Genomic DNA, 21,740 nt, shown 5'->3' on the forward strand with positions numbered 1-21,740 from the left:
CACCTTAGCTAGTCTCACAGTTCCACCCGTCATCCATGGTTCCCTAATCTTGCCATTTCAATCTCTCATTTTCACAGGGGCATGTCTATGATGCACTCTAATCAACCTTTCCTTAAAAGACTCCCACATTTCAAATGGGGATTTACCCTTAAACAGCTGCTCCCAATCCGCATTCCCTAGCTCCTGCCGAATTTTATTATACTTGGCCTTTCTCCAATTTGGCACTCTCCCTTTAGGACCACTCTCGTCTTTGTCCGTGAGTATTCTAAAACTTACGGAATTGTGCTCGCTATTCTCAAAGTAATCACCGACTGAAACTTCAACCACTTGGCCGGGATCATTCCCCAATACCAGGTCCAGTATGGCCCCTTCCCGAGTTGGACTATTTACATACTGCTCTAAAAAACACTCCTGGATGCTCTTTACAAATTCTGCTCCATCTACGTCTCCAACACTACATGAGTCCCATTCAATGTTGGGGAAGTTAAAATCTCCCATCGTGACCACCCTATTGCTCCTACATTTTTCTATAATCTGTCTACATATTTGTACCTCTACTTCATGCTCGCTTTTGGGAGGCCTATAGTAAAGTCCCAACAATGTTATTGCACCCTCCCTATTTCTTAGCTCTACCCATATTGCCTCAGTGCTCGAATCCTCCATCGTGTCCTCTTTAATCACAGCTGTGATATCATCTCTGACCAGTAATGCAACTCCTCCATCCCTTTTACCCCCCTCTCTATCCCTCCTGAAGCATCTATGCCCTGGGATATTTAGTTGCCAATCTTGCCCTTCCCTCAACAAAGTCTCAGTAATACCAATAACATCATATTCCCAGGTACTAATCCAAGCCCTAAATTCACCTGCCTTACCTGCTACACTTCTCGCATTAAAACAAATGCACCTCAGACCACCTGCCCCCTGGTGTTCATCATCTCTTCCCTGTCTACTCTTCCCCTTAGTCACATTGAGTTTATTATCTAGTACCTTACTGGCTTTAGTTGCTGCCTCTTTACTGACCTCTAACTTCCTAATTTGGTTCCCAGCCCCCTGCCACATTAGTTTAAAACCTCCCCAACAATGTTAGCAAAAGCACCCCCTAGAACATTGGTTCCAGTCCTGCCCAGGTGTAGACCATCCAATTTGTCATTGTCCCACCACCTCCAGAACCGGTTCCAGTGTCCCAAAAATCTGAACCCCTCCCTCCTGCACCATCTCTCAAGCCACGTATTCATTCTGACTATTCTTGAATTTCTACTCTGACTGTCTCGTGGCACTGGTAGCAATCCTGAGATTACTGCCTTTGAGGTCCTACTTTTTAACTTTTCTCCGAGCTCCTTAAATTCTGATTGTAGGACCTCATCCTGTTTTTTACCTCTATCGTTGGTGCCTTTCTGCACCACGACAAATGGCTGTTCACCCTCCCCCTTCAGTATGTCCTGCAGCCGATCTGAGACATTCCTGACCCGTGCACTCGGGAAGCAACATACCATTCGGGAGTCTCGTTTTTGACCACAATAACGACTGTCTACTCCCCTTACAATTGAATCCCCTATGACTGTAGCCCTGCCAGTCTTTTTCCAGCCCTTCTGTGCAGCAGAGCCAGCCACGGTGCCATGAACCTGGCTACTACTGCCAGCCCCTGGTGAGTGATCTTCCCCAACAGTATCCAAAACGGTATACCTGTTTTGGAGGGAGATGACCACAGGGGACACCTGCACTGCCTCCCTGCTCTTTCTCTGCCTTATGGTCACCCATTCCCTGTCTCCCTCACCAATCCTAATCTGCGGTGTGACCAACTCACTGAACGACCTCCTCAGCATCGCGGATGCTCCAAAGTGAGTCCATCCGCAGCTCCAGAGCCGTCATGCGGTCTAACAGGAGCTGCAGCTGGACACACTTCCCGCACATGAAGGAGTCAGGGCTATCGGCCGCGTCCGTGAACTCCCACATTGAGCACGAGGAGCATAACATGGGTCTGGGATCTCCTGCCATTTTTACACTTTATGTTAACTGATTACAAATATAATATCAAATAATGAATAAGTGAAAGGAATAAAGATTTTACTTACCAATCACAATACTTACCAACACACAAAGAGTTAAATTTCTCCCAGCTACTGCTAATTGGAACACTTTCCTTACCAGCCAATCAGGTCACTGCTTTGCTGTGATGTCACTCTTCAAATTTATCCCCGAAGACCCTGTGGCCGTTGTTTAAGCAGTGAAGCAGCTCCGCCCACTCCAACAGCTGAATTCCCGCCGAAAAGACTCAAATCTGTGAAGCAGCGAGTTTGAATACTCACCGCCCGACTCTGTAGCTCCGCCCACTCCAACAGCTGAATTCCCGCCGAAAAGACTCAAATCTGTGAAGCAGCGAGTTTGAATACTCACCGCCCGACTCTGTAGCTCCGCCCACTCCAACAGCTGAATTCCCGCCGAAAAGACTCGAATCTGCGAAGCAGCTAGTTTAAATACTCACCGCTCGACTCTGTGGCTCCGCCCACTCCAACAGCTGAATTCCCGCCGAAAAGGAGATTACAGATTGTGGTTGTATTCAATTCTGTTGTTGTTGATGGCCCACAGTGCCTCATGGTTGCCCAGTCTTGAGTTGCTAGATCTGTCCAAAGTCTATGTCATTTAGCATGATGGTAATGTCATGGAGGGTGTGGAGGGTATCCTTAATGTACAGACAGGATTGTGTCTCCACAAGGGCCGTGTAATGGTCACTCCTACCGATACTGTCATGGACAGATTCATCAGTGGCACGCAGGTTGGTGAGGATGAGGTCAAGGTTTCTCCCGCTGGCTGGTTCCCTCACCATCTGCCACAGATCAAGCCGAGCAGCTCTGTCCTTTAGGGCTTGGCCCTTGGTGCTGCTGTCGAGCCACTTTTGATGATGGATATTGAAGCATATATTCGGTACCATTGTCACCTCCAAGTGCTGCTCAATGTGGAGGAGTACTAAGTAGTCAGCTGGGGGAGGGGGGGGGGAGTTAGAGGTGGGGAGAGGGCAGCAGTAAGTGGTCATCAACAGGAAGCTTCCTTATCTATTTGACCTGATACCATGATACTTCATAGGGCCCAGAGTTGATGTTGAGGCTCCCAGAGCAACTTCCTCCTGACTGTATACTACTGTGCCACCACCTCTGTTGTGACTGTTGTGCCAGTGGGACAGGACATTCCCAGGGATGGTGATGATTGTATCTGGGATATTATCTGTAAGGTACAAGAATGACTATGTCAGGCTGTTGCTTGATTAGTCAGTGAGGCATCTCTCACAATTTTGGTATGATCACCCATAAGTTAATAAGGAGGGTCGACAGGACTTGCCATTGTTGTTTCCGGTGCCTAGGTCAATGCCAGGTGGTCCATCTGGTTTCATATTACCATTTATTCATTGTTGCATAATCAACTCCCTACTCAACAGCATTGGAGAAGTACTGTAACCGCATCAACTGCAGTGGTTCAAGAAGTTGGCTAATTACCACCTTGTTACGTGCATCTAGAGCTGAGCAAAAAATAGTGACCTTCCCAGCGGTGTCCACATCCAAACAATTAATAATCATGGTATTGCTCCTATTCATAGCCAATTCTCCTGTTAATTTGACGTGTCTCATATATTTGTTTCATACTGTAACGGCAACAGAATGTCTGAAATTTACCAGCCCATTGGAGATGGAAAAGCATGCGAGTGGCCAATTTAAATAGTTAAAATGTAGCTGACAGCCATTTTCTGGGGATTCTGGTAGTTTGCATCCTCCTCACTGCATTCTCGGGAATTCACCAGCAACAGGAAGGCAGCCTCCTGGAGCCTTTATGATGGAGGACTTGGAAGCTAAGGGAGCTCCCTGCCTTGGAGAAAGAACCCACAGTGGCAATGGCCACTTCCGCTGATGGGGGTTTCTCCTCCATTTACACAGAAATAAATATTTCTACTTGCTTCCAACGGTGCCCCAATTTGGCGGTATCCTCTCCTCTTATAGCCTCAGCAGCGGCCACTCTGTCAGTTGCTCTGCATGAGGCAGTAAAGTTGCCTACCCTTTGATTGGATAGCAGCTCAGGGAGACCGCTCACTGTTCTTAAATGAGTAGCAGTCCTGGTGGTGGCCTTTGAATTGGTCATTGACAGAAAATTGCCGCTACGGTTCCATTGCCTTCTTGCTTGGGCTTGGGACTCCCAGTGGTTTCCAGCATTGGGATTAACTTCATGGCTGCAAAAAAAAAAAACAGCCTTGTTTGTTATAAGAAACTTTGCATTCAAGTTTGCATATCCCCAATCTGCCCTTTTTCATTATCTTACATAAACCTACTTTTGTACTTTTCCCTAGGTCCTTCTTGACCTCATTCACAGTCTACGAGGTTGTGGAGGCAAAATTGATTTTACCACCAATTTTATTCCAAACACGCATGGATATAACCTGCCTGGATCCTATTGGCTGGAGACAATTGGTTACCCTGTGCATCTTGGGGAATATGAGCCCCCCTCAATGGGAGCAGGGGGAGGAGGCGGGACGATCACTAGTAGTTGCAGCTGCATAAATAGAGCTGGTCAGTGTGGTACCGGCTAGAGAAGGAAGCAGTAGTGAACTACTGCTGCTGTGTATATATTGTTGCAAATGACGCTACTTTCTGTTTCACTCTACAAACTCGTGCTGGATTCTTTGTGGCCCTCACAAAAACGCAGATATCTGGCCTTAGGACATTGGTTCGTATTCCCTGGAAAAATAGTCTCCCTCATTCCAGTACTGCCTCTCTAGCAGTACATGTGCCCTTAGTTTATGTAGTGCATTTGTTAAATGTAACACAGGAACTGCAATCTCTCGCTGGTTAACCACAAAAACGGTGATCTCGGGCTAATAAAGCTGAGAAATAGGTGTTTTTACATTCCTAGAAACAGATAATGAAAGCATATTGCTCCACCTGTTATGAACCAAATATTTATTCAGTTTTTATTAAAGGTAAAAGCTAACCAGCATACCATTAGTTGTTTCCTGTTTCTCTGTTAATATGTGAGCAGAAAAATAACTTGCAGGATCATGTGAATTTTAAGTGTTTTGGTTCATGTCTCTATTTGCAGGGAATATTTTGGAGAGCGAATTGCCCTCTATTTTGCTTGGCTTGGCTGGTACACCATTATGCTGATTCCTGTTGCCATAAGTGGAGTCTTGGTGGTTCTGTATGGATTAATATACTTTGAAAGTAACCAAGTGAGGTACAGTACCTAATATGCATTTCAATCACAGTGCAAATGGAATATTTACATCTCAGCTCTTAACAGGCAATCCCACGAGATTTATAATCTCACCAGCTAAACTACATCCACTGAAACAATAGAATAAATGGTTTGAAGATTTGTAACAATTTTTGTTGTAATATTTACAATATTTGCTATGGCATGGATGTACCTTACAGCAGGCTCATATGAATGGTTATCCCAGAGGCTGAGGCTGAAAATGCTCAAAGTCACAAACAGTAAAAATTGCTGAAACTTTGAGTTGTAAACTGACTGCACAAGCAGTTGTTGAAAAACCAGCTGGAAATGGTCTTCACTTTTTGGCAGGTTCAGAAAGACAGAATGCCAATATATCAAAATAAATTGCTCTTTAAAATTAAGATACATGTAAGTAAGAAATTACTGGAGAAAGTTGTGTTCTAGTGTTGACTTTGTAAGGTTTGCTACATGACACAGCACTATATCATTGTATAAAACCTCTGGAAAACAGTATGCCCTTTGTTTTAACATGAGCAACATTCATGAAAACACACTTATTATTTTTATAAAGGCACTGCAAATTTCTCACTTCACTCCCCCCCCTTACTCAATTCTCTTTGTGTCCAAGATTTGTTTGATAGAATTAATTTGTTTTCAACAGGATAGCAATTCAGAAGCCACAATAGCTTTCAACGTCTGAAGCAGAGGAAACCAAATCACAAATTTCTTGATCCTCATCATCCCTAAAAATGTTTGGACTTTTTCTGTTCCATTTGTCAAATATCACTACTTGGGTACAAATTGAACTGTTCAATATTGTTAGGTGGTCATGCTATTTACAGAAACACACAGAAAACAGTAGCTTTGCTCAGGCTCTCAGGTGATTACAGCCCAGATTATGACTACCGTTGATCCAGAGTTTGAGGTGTTGATTATGAGAGAAATTATTTAACTTTGAGTCAACAATCAGCCAGCTACATCATCTGAGAGGTGGGACAGTGACAAGCACTGCTGCTTCACAGTGCCAGGGACCCAGTTTACATTCCAGCCTTGGGTGACAGTGTGCACTTTCTCCCCGTGCCTGCGTGGGTTTCCTTTGTGTGCTCAAGTTTCCTCCAAAGATGTGCAGGTTAGGTAGATTGGCAATGCTAAAATTGTCCCGTAGTGTCCAAAGGTTAGGTGGGGTTGGAAGCATAGAAAAGTTACAGCACAGAAGGAGGTCATTTGGTCCATCTTGTCCATGCCAGCCCAAGGACACCCATATGCCCTTTCTAATCCCACCTTCCTTCACCCGGTCCATAGCCCTGTAGCTTAGAGCACTTAAGGTGCAGATGCAGATATCTTTTAAAAGAGTTTCGGGTCTCTGCCTCCATCACCAACTCGGGCAGCAAATTGACTCCCATTACCCTCTGCATAAAAATGTTCTTCCTCATCTCCCCTCTACACCTTCTGCCACTTATCTTGAATCCATGGCCCCTGGTTCTAGAATTCTCCACCAAGGATCCTGTGCACCCTATCTCTCTCCCTCATAATTTTGTACACTTTTGTTCCTGGGATAGGGTGGGGGAATTGGGCCCAGGAAGGGTGCTCCTTCAGAGGGTTGGTGCTGGCATGATGGGCCGGAGGACCTCATTCTGCATTGTAGGAGTTCTATGAGGTTTGTTTCTTTCTGGAGTTTCCTGGTGAGTAATGCATGACTTTAATTTCCTCTATTTTCTTTCCATGAATCTCAGTAAGGAAATATGCAATGCGAGTAGGATTATCATGTGCCCACTATGTGATAACCATTGTCAGTACTGGAGGCTCAACGAGACATGTTCCTATGCTAAGGTAAGAAATCACACAAGCAAAGCAGTAGGGGACACCACATAGGAGGTAGAAATGGTCTATGACGTATCCAGATGAGATAATGGGCTAACTTGCCGCCGAGGCAGCCCAGCTGCCTATTATAGAAATCATTCCGTTTTCATGCCTATTCATTTCCTATTGCCAGGTGGCAAGTTAAAAAAAATCCATTGTGAATGCTGAGTAATCCATCTCTAAATAGTTGCTTATTTTTGTGTTGTCCACCACAGGTTCATTATAGTCATATGCAAAGAGAACTTTAATGCTAAGAAATTAGGAAATAAGATGTTTTATGTGTGCTTTGTGAAACATCTTTGAGCCCCTATTGGCATCTTCAAATGGGCTGGGCGAGGCACTCAGCGTTGGGCTTATTTTAAGCAGCAACTTAGGGCAGCACGGTAGCATGGTGGTTAGCATAAATGCTTCACAGCTCCAGGGTCCCAGGTTCGATTCCCGGCTGGGTCACTGTCTGTGCGGAGTCTGCACGTCCTCCCCGTGTGTGCGTGGGTTTCCTCCGGGTGCTCCGGTTTCCTCCCACAGTCCAAAGATGTGCGGGCTAGGTGGATCGGCCATGCTAAATTGCCCGTAGTGTAAAAAGTAAGGTTAAGGGGGGGGGGGGGGGTTGTTGGGTTACGGGTATAGGGTGGATACGTGGGTTTGAGTAGGGTGATCATTGCTCGGCACAACATTGAGGGCCGAAGGGCCTGTTCTGTGCTGTACTGTTCTATGTTCTAACTCCAATCGCCTCAACTCACTTTCTCATTGACCTTCCTACTCATTGCATCTGCTGGGGCTAATCCTATCAATTTTCTTTCTGCCACACTTGTCCTTGTCACTGCTGAGGATCACTACAGGATGTAGACGCTGGTAGCCATTCAGCTCTCACCATCCCTCTACAGATCGCCCTGCAGAATGCCTTTGCACTTGTGAACAAGGGTTTGCCATTCAACAACTTGAGGATTATTATATTGGTATCGTGGCCTTGAAAGAAACTTAGCTCAGGTATCTTGATCACCACCACTTAATGAAGCCTCCCCACCTGGCTATACCTTCTACCACTTGCCTAGTTGAGGCATTACAGTGACAATGTGGCACTTATCACCAGATCCCAGGTTGACTTAACTCCCGACTACTCTGGCAATTTTTCCTTCTTTGATCATCTTGCTTTATTCCACTCCTCACTTCTAGAATCATCCTTCACCAATCCTAGTATGATATAAATTTTATTGCTGAGATATCTCACTGCTTTCCTCCCTCCATCTGATCACTTCCTATCCTCTGTACTCTTTCCAGTTCTCTTTCCTCTGAGTCTATTGCCTTCTTATCCTCCCTAAATCTCTCCTTTCAGATGAACTTCCTAACCCACATTCACGGTCACACCATTGGCTTTGCCATCTTGCGTAGTCTTGAGAGTCCCATCATATCGATTACAGATAAGGTAATCACTGATCACTTCCTTGTATCAAGCACCATAACATCCCCCTTCCACACTCCAACCTGATCTACTTCTGTATCTGTCACTTGGAAAACCTATTCCCTAATTCATCTACAATTGCACTTTCAAAATTTCAATTGTCTAGCCCCTGGCCCTTTGATTGCCGCAACATTTCTACAGCTACAGATTTGCTCAACTGCACTCTCCCTACTACCTTTAATTTTCAGTCCCCAGTAAAACATTACTCTCTCACCATGTATGTTACCCTGGCACGACCCTCATCTCTACTCCCTTTTACTTCAAGGAACGCGGTATTGAAATAACATGGTGCATATGGTTTAGCCACTCACTGACCTATCGGCTGGATCACATAAATCACCATAGTCCTGTTGGTCATTTGTAAAACTGCTTATCATTCAAGGATCAACTGGAATGCAAAGAAAAATATTGGCTTCTTTTCTTTACTGCAAAACATTTTCTTAACCTCTTTCCTCCTCTCCAACAAAGTATGTGAGATGCTCATGACTTCTTAGTCACTAAGATTGCAACTATCTAATCTGCTGCCTCTTGCTGAATCCCTCCCTTCCTGAAGCATATCTGGTCAAATTCCTATAATGATCCACCCTTGCTCTCATTGGTCTCTGGTTCCTCTCCGATCTACCTTCATGCCCTGTCTGAGCTCAAGTTGTCATGAGATCCACCAGGTGCTCCCATGATCTTATTCTCAATAAACTGCTGATCATCCAACCTCCCCTCCTGGTCCCCATGTTAGCTGATATTGTAAATGTTTGTTCTTATTCAGGTGTTGTTTCTTTCTCCTCTAAACCTGCTGTCATCATCTCTCTTCTCAAATAGAAACAATGCTTGATCCACCGTCCTGGCAAAATACTGTCCCAACTCCAACTTCCCTTTCCTCTCCAAAATCACTGAACATGTTCTCACCTCCAAAATCCATTCCCAACCTTCCATATCCTCCTCAACACCTCCCACTGTTGTCCAGCTGGCTGGTACTACTGTCGCCTGGTTCCATTCTTATCTATCGAATCACAGTCAGAGAATCATTTGGAAAGTCTTATTTGCTGCTCCCACACCATTATATCCTGTCAACCACTATGATCTATGCTTGGCCCCACCCATTTCTCGACTACATGCATCCCCTGGTGACATAATCTGAAAGCACGTTTTTAGATCTTGCACGTAATCTGACAACATCCAGTTGTATCTCACAACCCCCTCTCTGGACCCCCACATTGTCAAATTGTTTGCCCGACATTAAGTACAGGATGAGCAGAAATTTCCTCCAATCAAATACTGGGAAAACTGAAGCCAGTATTTTCAGTCCCTGCCCCAAAATCTGTACCCTAACTACCATCTGTTCCCTAATCCAACTCATTCCCAGCCATCACTCTGAGATTAAACCGGCCTGTTCACAACTTGATGTCACATTTGACCCAGTTTGTTTGCAACATTGATGGCACATTTGACCCCAGCATGATGTTCCGATCTCATAATTCACTGGACGTCCGATGATGGGGATGTGCCGAGAAGTTGCACATCAGGTGGCTCTCCTCCCACAAACCTGAAAAATAGGCACCTTTTGCCTGAAAAACGCCTGTAAATTAAATCACCCCCACACCCGTAACAAAATGAGGAAAGAAATAAGGATGCCAAATAACAGCCAGTCCAGAGGATGATTGGAGACCAGGGCCGGGATTCTCCCCTACCCGGCGGGGCGGGGGGTCCCGGCGTGATGGAGTGGCATGAACCACTCCAGCGTCGGGCCGCCCCAAAGGTGCGGAAGGTTTCTCCCTTTTACAGTCTCCACACCTTTAGGGGCCAAGCCCTCACATTGAGGCGCTAGGCCCGCGCCGGAGTGGTTGGCGCTCCGCCGGCTGAAGTGGACGGCCTTTGGCGCCACACCAGCCGGGGCCGAAAAGACTTCGCCGGCCGGCGTAAATCCGCGCATGCTCCGGAGCGTCAGTGGCTGCTGACCTCATCCCGGCGCATGCGCTGGGAGGGGGTCTCTTCCGCCTCCGCCATGGTGAAGACCATGGCGAAGGCGGAAAGGAAAGAGTGCCCCCACGGCACAGGCTCGCCGGCCGATTGGTGGGCCTCGATCGCAGGCCAGGCCACCGTGAGGGCACCCCCCAGGGCCAGATAGCCCCCCCCCCCCCCCCCCCCCCCCGACCCCGGAGCCCGCCCGCGCCGCCAGTCCTGCTGGTCAGGTAGGTATTTTGATTGGGGCGACGGGAGAGGCTTGACAGCGGCGGGACTTCGGCCCATCGCGGGCCGGAGAATCGCCGGGGGGGCCGCCGACCGGCGCGGCGCGATTCCCGCCCCCGCCGAATCTCTGGTGGCTTTGAATTCGGGACACGGCAGGGGCGGGATTGACCCCGGCCCCCGGCGAATCTCAGACCCGGCGGGGGGGTCGGAGAAACCCGCCCCAGGAGTGGGAAGACCCTGGACAAACAGCAGCCGGCTGAGCCGACCAGTGCACGAGGCGGCGAAACTCAGACTTCGCCAGAGCGAGAGGTACCGACCTGCCGCATGAGAAGCCCCCCTCACCAGAGGGTGGGTGGAGGATGTTCCTCTCAAGAGAGCCGAAGAAACAAAGAGAAGAAACAAAATCAGATATCTAAGTTGCAGATAGCCCTGGACAAAGCCGAAAAGTGACTGGAGGCCCCAGGAGACAACGATTAAAGATCTGGAGAGGGCTGCAACAGACCAGAGCGACTGGATCGTCGCCCTGGAAAAGGAGATGGCAAGGCTGGTAGCGACACTAGGCAACTAGGAAAATGTTGAGGACCTGGAGAACCAGTCAAGGCGGCAGTACCTGCTTATTGTGGGCCTACCAGAGGGGATCGAAGGTAGGAACCCCACAGAATATGTGGCCCAAATGCTGGGTGACCTGGTGGGAAGGGACAGCTTCCCCAACCCACCGGGAATTGACAGAGCACCCTGGTCGCTCCGACCAAAGCCTAAAACTGAGGAACAGCTGAGGCTGAGGCGATAATTGCAAGGATACCACAGTGCCAGAATCCTGCGTTGGGCCAGGCAGTCCAAAAACTGCAGCTGGGAAGGTCACAAGATCCGGATCTATCAGGACATTGGGGCTGACCTGGCCAAGCGTCGGGCCAAACTTAACAAAGCAGAAAGGGCATAAGATTTGGAATGCTGTACCCAACCAAGCTCTGGGTCACATGTCAAGGCAGGGAGCACCTTCTCACAGTCCCTGCAGACGTTGACAAGTTAATTGCAGAGAATGGACTGGAGAAGCAGCAGCAGGGGCAGCGATGAGGACCCTGCAGAATGAGACTCTTATAACACAATGTTTTAATGAAAAAAAGGTTTCTCCCTTTTACAGTCTGTACAGCCAACAGTAGACCATCAACACAGTGACCGCTTTACGCAAGAGAATAGTGCCTCGTTTTGGAGACGAGAGAGGGAAGGATGAGTGTGTACAGCTAAGCACTGGGGAAGGTGAGAGGAAATGGCAGACAGGGAGCCCATAGATCGGGCAACGTGAGGATGTGCAACAAGCCCTGGGAGGGGGCCCACCACACTAGCGAGGAAGCTAGCACCGGGATTCATGAAGACGAGAAAGGGGAAGTTGCCTGGTGGGCTAACTACGGGAAAAAGCAGGGGGAAAGGGGGGGTTAGCTACGGGATGGGGGAAATAGACGGGGGGGAGGGGGGGAGAGAAGATATTATAAGGGAGAGTTGATGAAGAATGATGGAGGGCATTAGGCTGGCTACAACAGGCCTCACATGGTGACTTGGAACAAAATAGCGCTGCAAGCAGCCAATTTGGAGTGACCCTGGGCAAAGGGAAACCCTGGAGTCCAGGGGCTCACCCACTTGGCGAACTCACAGTTGGCAGCTATGTTGGGTGCCACATGACAAAGGGAAACGCCGGAGCGCAGGGACCTGACCACATGGGAAGAACAGTGACCAGGACCATCTTGGATGGTCCCGCAACAAAGGGAAACCCCGAAGTGCAGGGCCACGCCTAACAGGTAAGGATGGTTGATCCTGCAGGATCAACCCATCAGGGACAGTCACCTGGAACGTCAGGGGACTTAATGGCCCAGTGAAAAGATTCGGAGTCTTCGGCCGGCTGAAAAGCATGAAAGCCAACATAGTCTTCCTCCAAGAGACGCACTTGAGGGAGAAGGACTGACTGCGGGTAAGCAAGGGCTGGGTGGGACAGATCTACCATTCCCGCTATGGGTTGAAGGCCAGGGGCTAGCCATTTTGCTAAATAAGAGGACCACATCCATGTGGGCAAAAATGGTTAACGACCCAGGGGGACGGTGTGTCATGGTCAGTGGTGTCCTTGACGGGCCCCGATAGTCCTCGTTAACATGTACGCTCCCAATTGGGATGACACAGAGTTTATAAAGAAGACCATGGCGGTAATCCCTGACATAGATACACACTGATTGATCATGGTGGGGGGGGGGGGGGGGGGGGGGGGAGAGAGAGGACAGGGGACACCTTAACTGAACTGTGTACAGGACCCACGGACGGACAAGTCAAACCCCAAAATGGGAAAGACCTCCAATATGGTGAAGGAACGGAGCCTATTCATGGAGCAGATGAGGGCGGTGGACCATGGCGTTTCACCCACCCAGGGGTGAAGGAGTTTTCCTTCTTCTCCCAAGTACATAACATCTATTCACGGATCAACTTCTTTGCAGTGGGGAAATCGATGCTTCCAGGGCTAGGAAAAGTGGAATACTCCGCGATCGTAATCTCCGACCACGCTCCACATTACATGGATGATTCCAGGGAAACATGGAACTAAACCAAGCCCAATAGGAGACATACGGGTGGGGTGGGGTTTGGGGGGGAGCAGGTGCAACAACCTGAATCAAAGAGGGGAGGAGGAAAAGACTAAGAGAAAACCGGTGGGATGAGGTACGCATGGGACCACAACTGCCACTGCTAATACTGCAAGGAAGAAAATGAAGGGAAGTTGTGATGTATGTATGAAAATAGATACATGTGTAAATAGTTTTAGTTTTACTTTTTATTTCTCTTTTGCTTTCTCTCTTTGTTTTTTGTTTCATCTCATAATGAATGTTCATATTTATACATATATGCTCTGTAAACCAAACACTCAATAAAAACATTTGAAGAAAAAAAATGTGTTATCACTGTGGCAGCCTATTTCCATGTCGACAACATTGCCCACATTTTTCCTGTTGCCATTTTTCTGCTGCTGAAACTCTTGTTCGTTTCTTTGATACCTCTAGACTCCATGGGCGGGATTCACCCCTACCCAGCGGGGTGGGGGGCCCCGGTGGGACAGAGTGGCGTGAACCACTCCGGCATCGGGCCACCCCAAAGGTGTGGCATTCTCTGCACCTTCAGGGGCTAGGCCCGCCCCGGAGTGGTTGGCGCCCCGCCGGCTTGCGGGAAAGGGGCTTGGCGCCACGCCAATCGGCGGCGAAGGGCGTCCACCAGCCGGTGCGAGTCGGCGCATGCGCGGGAGTGCCAGTGTATGCTGGCGTCATCCCCGTGCATGCGCAGAGGGATTCGCTTCCGCACCGGGAATGGCGGAGGACCATGGCCTCCGGTGCGGAACAATAGAGTGCCCCCATGGCACACGCCCGCCCGCGGATCGGTGGGTCCCGACCGCGGGCCAGGCCACCATGGGGCACCTGCTGGGGCCAGATCCCCCTGCACCCCCCCAAGAATCCCCGAGCCCGCCCGCGCTGCCAGGTCCCGCCTGTAAGGGACCTACTCTAATTTATGCCAGCGGAACTGGCAAAGAACAAGTGGGACTTCAGGCCATCGTGGGCCGGAGAATTTGGTCAGCCCCAGGGCCCATTGAGTCGCGCTGGACCCGCCATTCTCCGAGGCGGGCGGCGCGACTCACGCCGGGGCAATTTTTGGGGGGAGGGAGAATTGGGAGAACGGCAGGGACGGGATTCACGCCGAACCCCGGTGATTCTCCCACCCGATGGGGGGTCGGAGAATCCCGCCCCATTATTCCAATGCACTCTAGGCTGGTTGGCCAATTCTACCTTTTGTAAACTTGAAGACATTCAAAGTTCTTTCTGCTGCCCATGTCTTAACTTGCTCCCAAGTCCTGTTCAACCAACTGTGCTTGCTGACCTACATTGGCCTCGGATGCTAGTTTTCAAATCCTGCCATGGCCTCACCACACTTCCCATTTCTGCGATCACCTCCAGCCCCACAACCCTCCAAGATATCTTCACTCTAATTCTGGTTTCCTGTGCATCTCTGATTTTAGTCACCCCACCATTGGTGCCTACACCTTCAGTTGCCTCGGCCATACGTTATGGAAAATTGTCTCTACACCTCTCTACCTCGCTTTCTTCCTTTAAGATATTCCATAAAACGCTACCTCTTTGACTAAGCTTTTGATCTCTGTGCTAATATCTCCTTATGTGCCTCAGCAGTAAATTTTGTTTTATAATGTTCCTGTCTACTTCCTTGGTCAGTTTATTATGTTAAGGCATTATATAAATATCAGGGGCGGGATTCTCCGTCACGCCAGCCGGTCAATGGGGTTTCCCATTGTGGGCAGCCCCACACCATTGGGAAATCCCTGGGCGTGGGTGCACTGCCAACTTAATGGAGAATCCCAACAGCGGAGAATTCAGCCCCAGTTGTTTTTGAGTAAACTTAGCTTTTTCTATTCCTGCAGGTCACACAACTATTTGACCATGAAGTAACAGTTTTTTTTGCGATGCTCATGGCAATCTGGGGTAGGTATTTTCGTCAGCATAGCGTTAGCATTAATTTTAGTTTAAAAAAATGGTTTATCCAGGTGTTAAATTGAAATCCATGACGTACAGTTGTACTCTGGTGGACGACTGTAGCGCATAGCAACATGAGTGATTTTATTAATGGTTACAGTGCTAAATGCATTAGCAATCATGAAATCTCTGAAAAATCTCGGATGCCACCTTGCAGCACACTCCTTCAAGAGTCTCGTGCATAATGCTGGTCTGTTGCGCTCTCTATAACCTGGCCGTTTAGAGACCTGTAGATCTTGAAGAGGTTGAAGCCCTGGATTGACACAGTTCATTGGGTAAAGAGGTGGAGCAGGATGTGGAAAAGGAGGAGGATGAAGATGCATAACACAGGTTCCAGGGATGAGGCTAGGCTTGGTGCAGGACTCTAGTGTCTTGTTATGCTACAATCAACATCAGGGTCATCTGATCCAGATACATATTAACTGAGCCCTTGTAACCCAGGGAGATTGCATGATCTGGAACTCACTTTGAGCTGTCTGTGAGGACACTTTAGTTGAAGACACAGCTTTGAATGGATCCATTCTTGCTACCAATGAATGATGCAAAGTTCTTGCTGTCCACTCCAAGACCCTTGCTTCACTTCATTACCTCTTCCTTCCTCGAGTTTTGTGATGAAGCTCACATGTCTTTCGTTATATGTCAATATTTACAGTGTGTTCAGAAAGTGAAAAAATTGACTTTTCCAAGTATAGAAAACCCCAGTCAACCATTCAGTGCCCTGGCCACTATGATGGCATCTGCTCTCGGCCATTTCTACAAGGTGCACTTTAGCTGGATGTACGAACATAAGCACATATGAACTAGGAGCAGGAGTAGGCCATATGGCCCCTCGAGCCTGCTCCGCCATTCAATGAAATCATGGCTGATCTTTTGTGGACTCAGCTCAACTTTCCGGCCTGAACACCATAACCCTTAATCCCTTTATTCTTCAAAAAAACTATCTATCTTTATCTTAAAAACATTTAATGAAGGAGCCTCTACTGCTTCACTGGGCAAGGAATTCTATAGATGAGGTGGAAGCTTGTGGGGTTGATATGCACAAGGCAGGCATCCTCATTGTGGAGATGCCAGTGGGGACACCTGCAGAGGCTGATACATGAGTGTGAATGTAGGGACAGATTCAGTCACTAGGCACTTGCTGCATAGATAATGCCTCAGTACGGGGACCATAGAGATTGATGATGATGATTGCTCTTATCCTTCTCGGTGACTACCTCCGCCTTTGGTGGGTGCTCCAGATAGGTGGAGGGGAGGACAAGTTGGTGCACATCCGTCATCCACTCCAAACATCTCTGTACGATTAGCACTGAACGGTCAATTTTCAAGTGCGACATGCATTCTGTATATTTCAGTGCCCACAAATGACACCCCTCTCTTGCAATGGAGATGCTCATGCATTCAAAGCCCTGAGCCATGGTGGTGCACATAGGCTGGATGGACCCCTTCTTTCTTAACTCGTTACTTTGCATTGCCTAAGGGAACTTTTAAAAAAGTATTTTATTCAAGGATTATGTACAAAACATACAATATAAAAAAGTTTGCAGCAGTGTTTCTCAACAAAACCTCTCTGACTTAAACTCACCTGCTCCACTTTTCCCCTATACTTTAAAGAATAGATTAAAACAAACCCAAAATATCCCACCCCTCAAAACCCCTCCCCTCTGCTGGTATTTACCAATCCTTAAAGAAGGAGATGAACAGCCTCCACCTTGAGTGGAAACCCTCCTCTGATCCCCTCATGGAAAACTATCTTTTCCAAATGGAGGCATTCTGCCATATCACTCACCCATCCCGCAGCCTTAGGCGGCTCCGAGGCACCCCATCCAAACAAGAGGCAAAGGCTAACATGTTGGCCTCTCTCACCGCCTGCAATTTCGGATAGTCCAAAGCTCCGAAAATCACCACCCATGGGCCTGGTGCTACTTTCAGCCCTAAAATTTCTGACATATGCCTAGCAAAGGATTCTCAAAGCTCCACCAGTTTCATATGGGCGTGGTCTGCCAGTCCACCAGAACATCGCCCACATTTATCCTCCACCTCTGGAAAAACTCAACTCCTGCACGACTTTGTCATATGCACTCTGTAAATTGGATTAAACTTAACCCTGCGCATGAGGAAGTTGAATTGATCCTCCTCAGTGATTCCACCTAGTTCTTCCTCCTTTTATGTTCCAACGAGGCTTTCTCCCTTTCCATCAGCTGTCCATAAATGTCAGAAACCATCCCCTTTAAAATCTCGTCCTCTGACATAATCTTTTCAATCCGTGAGCGGTGTGGCAACCATGGAAACGTGTGGCCAGCTCTTTTTTTTTTAAATGCTTAATCTCTAGGTACCGGAGCCCATTCCCCACTCCCGGGCAAATTAAATTCCTCCACAAGCTCTTCTAATTCTGTAAATCTCCCATCCACAAAAAGGCCTCTGAACCACTCTTACCCCTCTCGTCTCCACCCCTTGTATGTTGAGGCCAACCCTGTTGGGGTAAATTATGATTATTACAGATCGGAGCCCACAACGGCAGGCCTTCTATCTTAACATGTTACCTGAGTTGGTTCCAGATCCTCAACGTGCCGATCACCACCAGACTTGTGGAGTACCTTGCCAACAAGAACGGATTGGGCGCCAGCAGCAGTTTTCTCAGACTTGTCTCCCTACATGAAGCCTCTTCCATCTGTCTCCACATGAATCCCTCCTCTACAGCCCACTTCCAAACCTTCTCCACGTTTGCTGCCCAAAACTAGTTTAGTAAATTTGGTAATGCCAAACCACCCAACCTCCTGGCCCATTCAAAACAATACCCTCTAGGTACCATCCCCGCCCAAAGAAAGTTTGAAATCATCCTGTTTATTCTCATAAAAAATGTTTAGGCAAGAAGATCAGGGAGGTTCTGAAAGACAAACAGAAACTGTGAGAGGATGTCATCTTCACGGTCTGGATCCGTCCCACCGATGACAGCGGGAGAACATCCCACCTCTGGAAGCATTCCCTCATCTTACCTACCAGACTAGTCAGGTTTAATTTATGTAGCTGTGCCCAGTTATGGGTCCCCTGGATTCCTAGAAAGCAAAAGCTCGTTCTAACCAACCGAAAAGGGAGCATCTCCAAATTCCTCCTCTGTATCTGTGCGTTGACCGGGAATACCTCGCTCTTTCCCACATTAAGCTTCTTTCCTGAGAAGAGCTAATTTTCATCAGTATCGCCAAAATCCAATCTATACTGGAAACCAGGTCTGTGACATATAACAACAGGTCATCTGCATACAGGGAGACTCGGTGCTCCACCCTTCCCCTCTCAGTCCCTCCCCACTCCGATGCCCTAAGCCTAAGCACCATTGCCAGTGGCTCAATCGGCAGTGTGAAGAGCATTAGAGACAATGGACATCCCTGCCTTGTTTCTTGTTGCAAGCTAAAATAACCCGAACTGATAGTGTTCGCATTCCAGCTGTGGGGGCACTGTATAACAGTTTAATCCAGCCCACAAACCCAAGACGAAACCGACCTAGTATTTCGAAAAGATACTCCCACGCAACCCGATCGAAAGCCTTTTCAGTGTCCATAGATATTATTATCTCCATTTCCTGGCCCGATGGGGGCATCATAACCATATTTAACAATCTCCTGATATTTGACAATATCTGCCATCCCTTTACAAACCCTGTCTGGTCCTGCATATCGGCAGCATCTTGGCCAACAACGTCGCATCCATGTTAAGAAGCAAAATTGGTTGATAGGACCCACGTCCTCCGGATCTATATCTTTCTTTAGAATAAGTGAAATTGAGACCTGTGCTAATGTGGGTGGAAGCTCCCCATTATTCATCGAGTCGTTGAACGTTTCAATCAGGCAATTGTTTTATAGAATTTCACTGGGAATCCATCCGGTCCTGGAGCCTTCCCAGATTGCATCAGCCAAACGACCCCCATCACCTCTTCCAGCCCAAGTGGGGCTCACAACCCTTGCATTTTCCTTCCTCCACCACCGGGAGTTTAAGCTTTAAGGATTCACCCTTCGCCTCACAGACCTTGGACGAGCACTGTTCAGCACAGATCCCCACAAATAGGGACCAGGTGGAGCGATACTCGTGGGAGTCTTCCAGGGGATTGGAGTCCCCCAGCTGCATGGGGGCAGGGTGATGCCCTGGCACTGCTGTTGCCAGCCAGGCACCCTGGCAGTGCCAGCCTGGCACCATGACAGTGCCACGTGGGTGCCAGCTTGGCTGTGTCAGGCTGGTACAGGCACTGCCAGAGTAGCAGACTGGCACTTTTTGTGCGCATGCGATCGGGCCGGGGGTGCCGTGTGTGGATGTTGGAGGTGTCCAGAGACCCGCCCATAGTGCATTCAGGGGGGGGGGGGGGGGGGGGGGGGGGGTCGGGAATCGCTTTGGAGGCCTCGGTGATCGTGATGCCATTTAAAAATGGCATCCTGATGTCTCGCTACACTGAAGCTCCCCAGTGCACAAAACAGGGCTATATGTGGCCTTGGCCGTGCGTTCCCCGATGAGGCCCCTTATACAATGCAAGTTGAATAGCCATATGTTTCTCGGTGCTACGAGCACTGGGAACTCGTGGCTAAATGCTATCGCTGTGGGACTTTGTTCCCATTTGCTGAATTGAGCCCCTTGTATATAATTTTAAAAATCGATACGGACGAACACCTGATGTACGTGTGAAAAAGACTCTTTCATTGTCGGGTGCACAAGCCGGCATGGTCCACACCTCCCATATTCTCCATGAACCCCAGTAGTTCTTTTGCCACCCCGGACACCTTCTGGGACTTATATATACCTCGAACACAAGGCGGCAAAGGTTGCAAAACCTTATAACTACATATCAACAATGCAAAGTGAATAATAATAATGGTGAATACTATAAGGCTCTAAGATTACATATAAACAGTACGAAGTGAACAATAACAACATCAGCAAACGCTACAAGACTTTATAACTACATATAATCAGTATTGAGTGAATAATAACAACAAGGTTCTATGACTATACAGTGTAAAGTGAATAACAATAATAACGATACCCTCTGAGAACAATACCACAATTCGGTCTTGTAGTTAAACCCATCCAAGGACCAGCATCCTCATGAATCCAGCCAAATCATGATCTTTTATAAACTTATCCATCTCCTTATCCGTGCAAAGTAATTTTCCTTTCCACCTTATGCTACCCACAAACAGGCAGCACGGTGGCACAGTGGTTAGCATTGCTGCCTACGGCACTGAGGACCCGGGTTCAAATCCCGGCCCTGGGTCACTGTCTGTGTGGAGTTTGCACGTTCTCCCCGTGTCTGCGTGGGTTTTGCCCCCACAACCCAAAGATGTGCAGGTTTGGTGGATTGGCCACACTAAATTGCCCTTAATTGGGAAAAAAAAATAATTGGGTACTCTAAATTTTAAAAAAATACTACCCACAAACTAGCCAGGTTCAATACTGAATTTTGTTCTGAACAAAAACAGCTTTGGCTTCTTTAAAACTAGGGCTGCTCTGCTCCCAGGTCCGACGATAAGTTCATATGCTATAGGAGCAGAATTAGGCCAGTTGGCCCATCGGGTCTGTTCTGCCTTTCGATCATGGCTGATCTCATCCTGGCCTTAACTCCACCATCCTGCCCGTTCTCCATAACCCGTCAACCCATTACCAATTAAAAATCTGTCTAACTCCTCCTTAAATTTACCCATTGTCCCAGCATCCACCACAATCTGGGGTAGCGAATTCACAACCCCTAGGGAGAAGTAGTTTCTCTTCAACTCCATTATAAAGGTCCTGGAAGATACGGATTGTGTAGTCTTCCCAGGAACATTTACAGGTCTTCTTGGCCCAAGTCAGGATCTTCTTGTCAACGTATCGGTGCAGCCTCACAATAATTGCCCGTGGCCATTGTCCTGCTTTTAGTTTACTCCCTACCGACTGATGAGCTCGATCCACTTCAGGAAGATGGTCAAAGATTCGTGCCCCCCCACCAGCTTCTCAAACATTTTGGCCACAGCACTCCATAGCACTCATACCTTCGGTGCCTTCAGTAGACTCATGATCCTAAAGTTCTGCCTGCAACAGTGGTTTTCTAGGTCATCAGCTTTTTCTTGCAGCTTTTTCTGTGTCTCCACCATTGACATTACCTTGGCCTCTAAAGGGGCAATCTAATCCTTGTGGTCGGCCACTGATTCTTCAACCTTCTGGATTGTCGCCCTCTGCGATTCCACTCAGCTCTCCAAGGCCGTTTTTTAGGGTTTCACAGCCCTCGTAAGGTCCTACGAGGCTGCAAATCTCTGTACGCTGAATATAGCCAAAATAAATTCCTTCAGCTGCTTTGTCGACCACAGTGCAGGGCTGTCAGCCATTTTTTTCACTTACAGCACCTCGTGTGTTCTCCTGATCTGAGGAGTACCCTTTGCTCTACGAGTTGCCGTTTTTGGACATCCCCCGCTACAATAGAACGCCTGTTTCAGCAAACC

At 48.0% G+C, this 21,740-nt stretch overlaps 1 protein-coding gene across 1 annotated transcript in view; it reads left to right on the top strand.

Annotated features, from left to right (window-relative positions):
* LOC119971674 (anoctamin-9-like) overlaps positions 1-21,740 on the top strand; it is a 239,037-nt gene that overhangs the window by 118,184 nt on the left and 99,113 nt on the right. The window contains exons 9-11 of the mRNA XM_038807553.1: positions 5,080-5,214; positions 6,948-7,044; positions 15,174-15,234. Coding sequence (XP_038663481.1) covers positions 5,080-5,214; positions 6,948-7,044; positions 15,174-15,234 — 293 coding nt within the window. The remainder of the gene's footprint in view (positions 1-5,079; positions 5,215-6,947; positions 7,045-15,173; positions 15,235-21,740) is intronic.

Source organism: Scyliorhinus canicula, chromosome 9 (genome assembly GCF_902713615.1).
Source record: "Scyliorhinus canicula chromosome 9, sScyCan1.1, whole genome shotgun sequence".
Classification (NCBI taxonomy): Eukaryota; Metazoa; Chordata; class Chondrichthyes; order Carcharhiniformes; family Scyliorhinidae; genus Scyliorhinus; species Scyliorhinus canicula.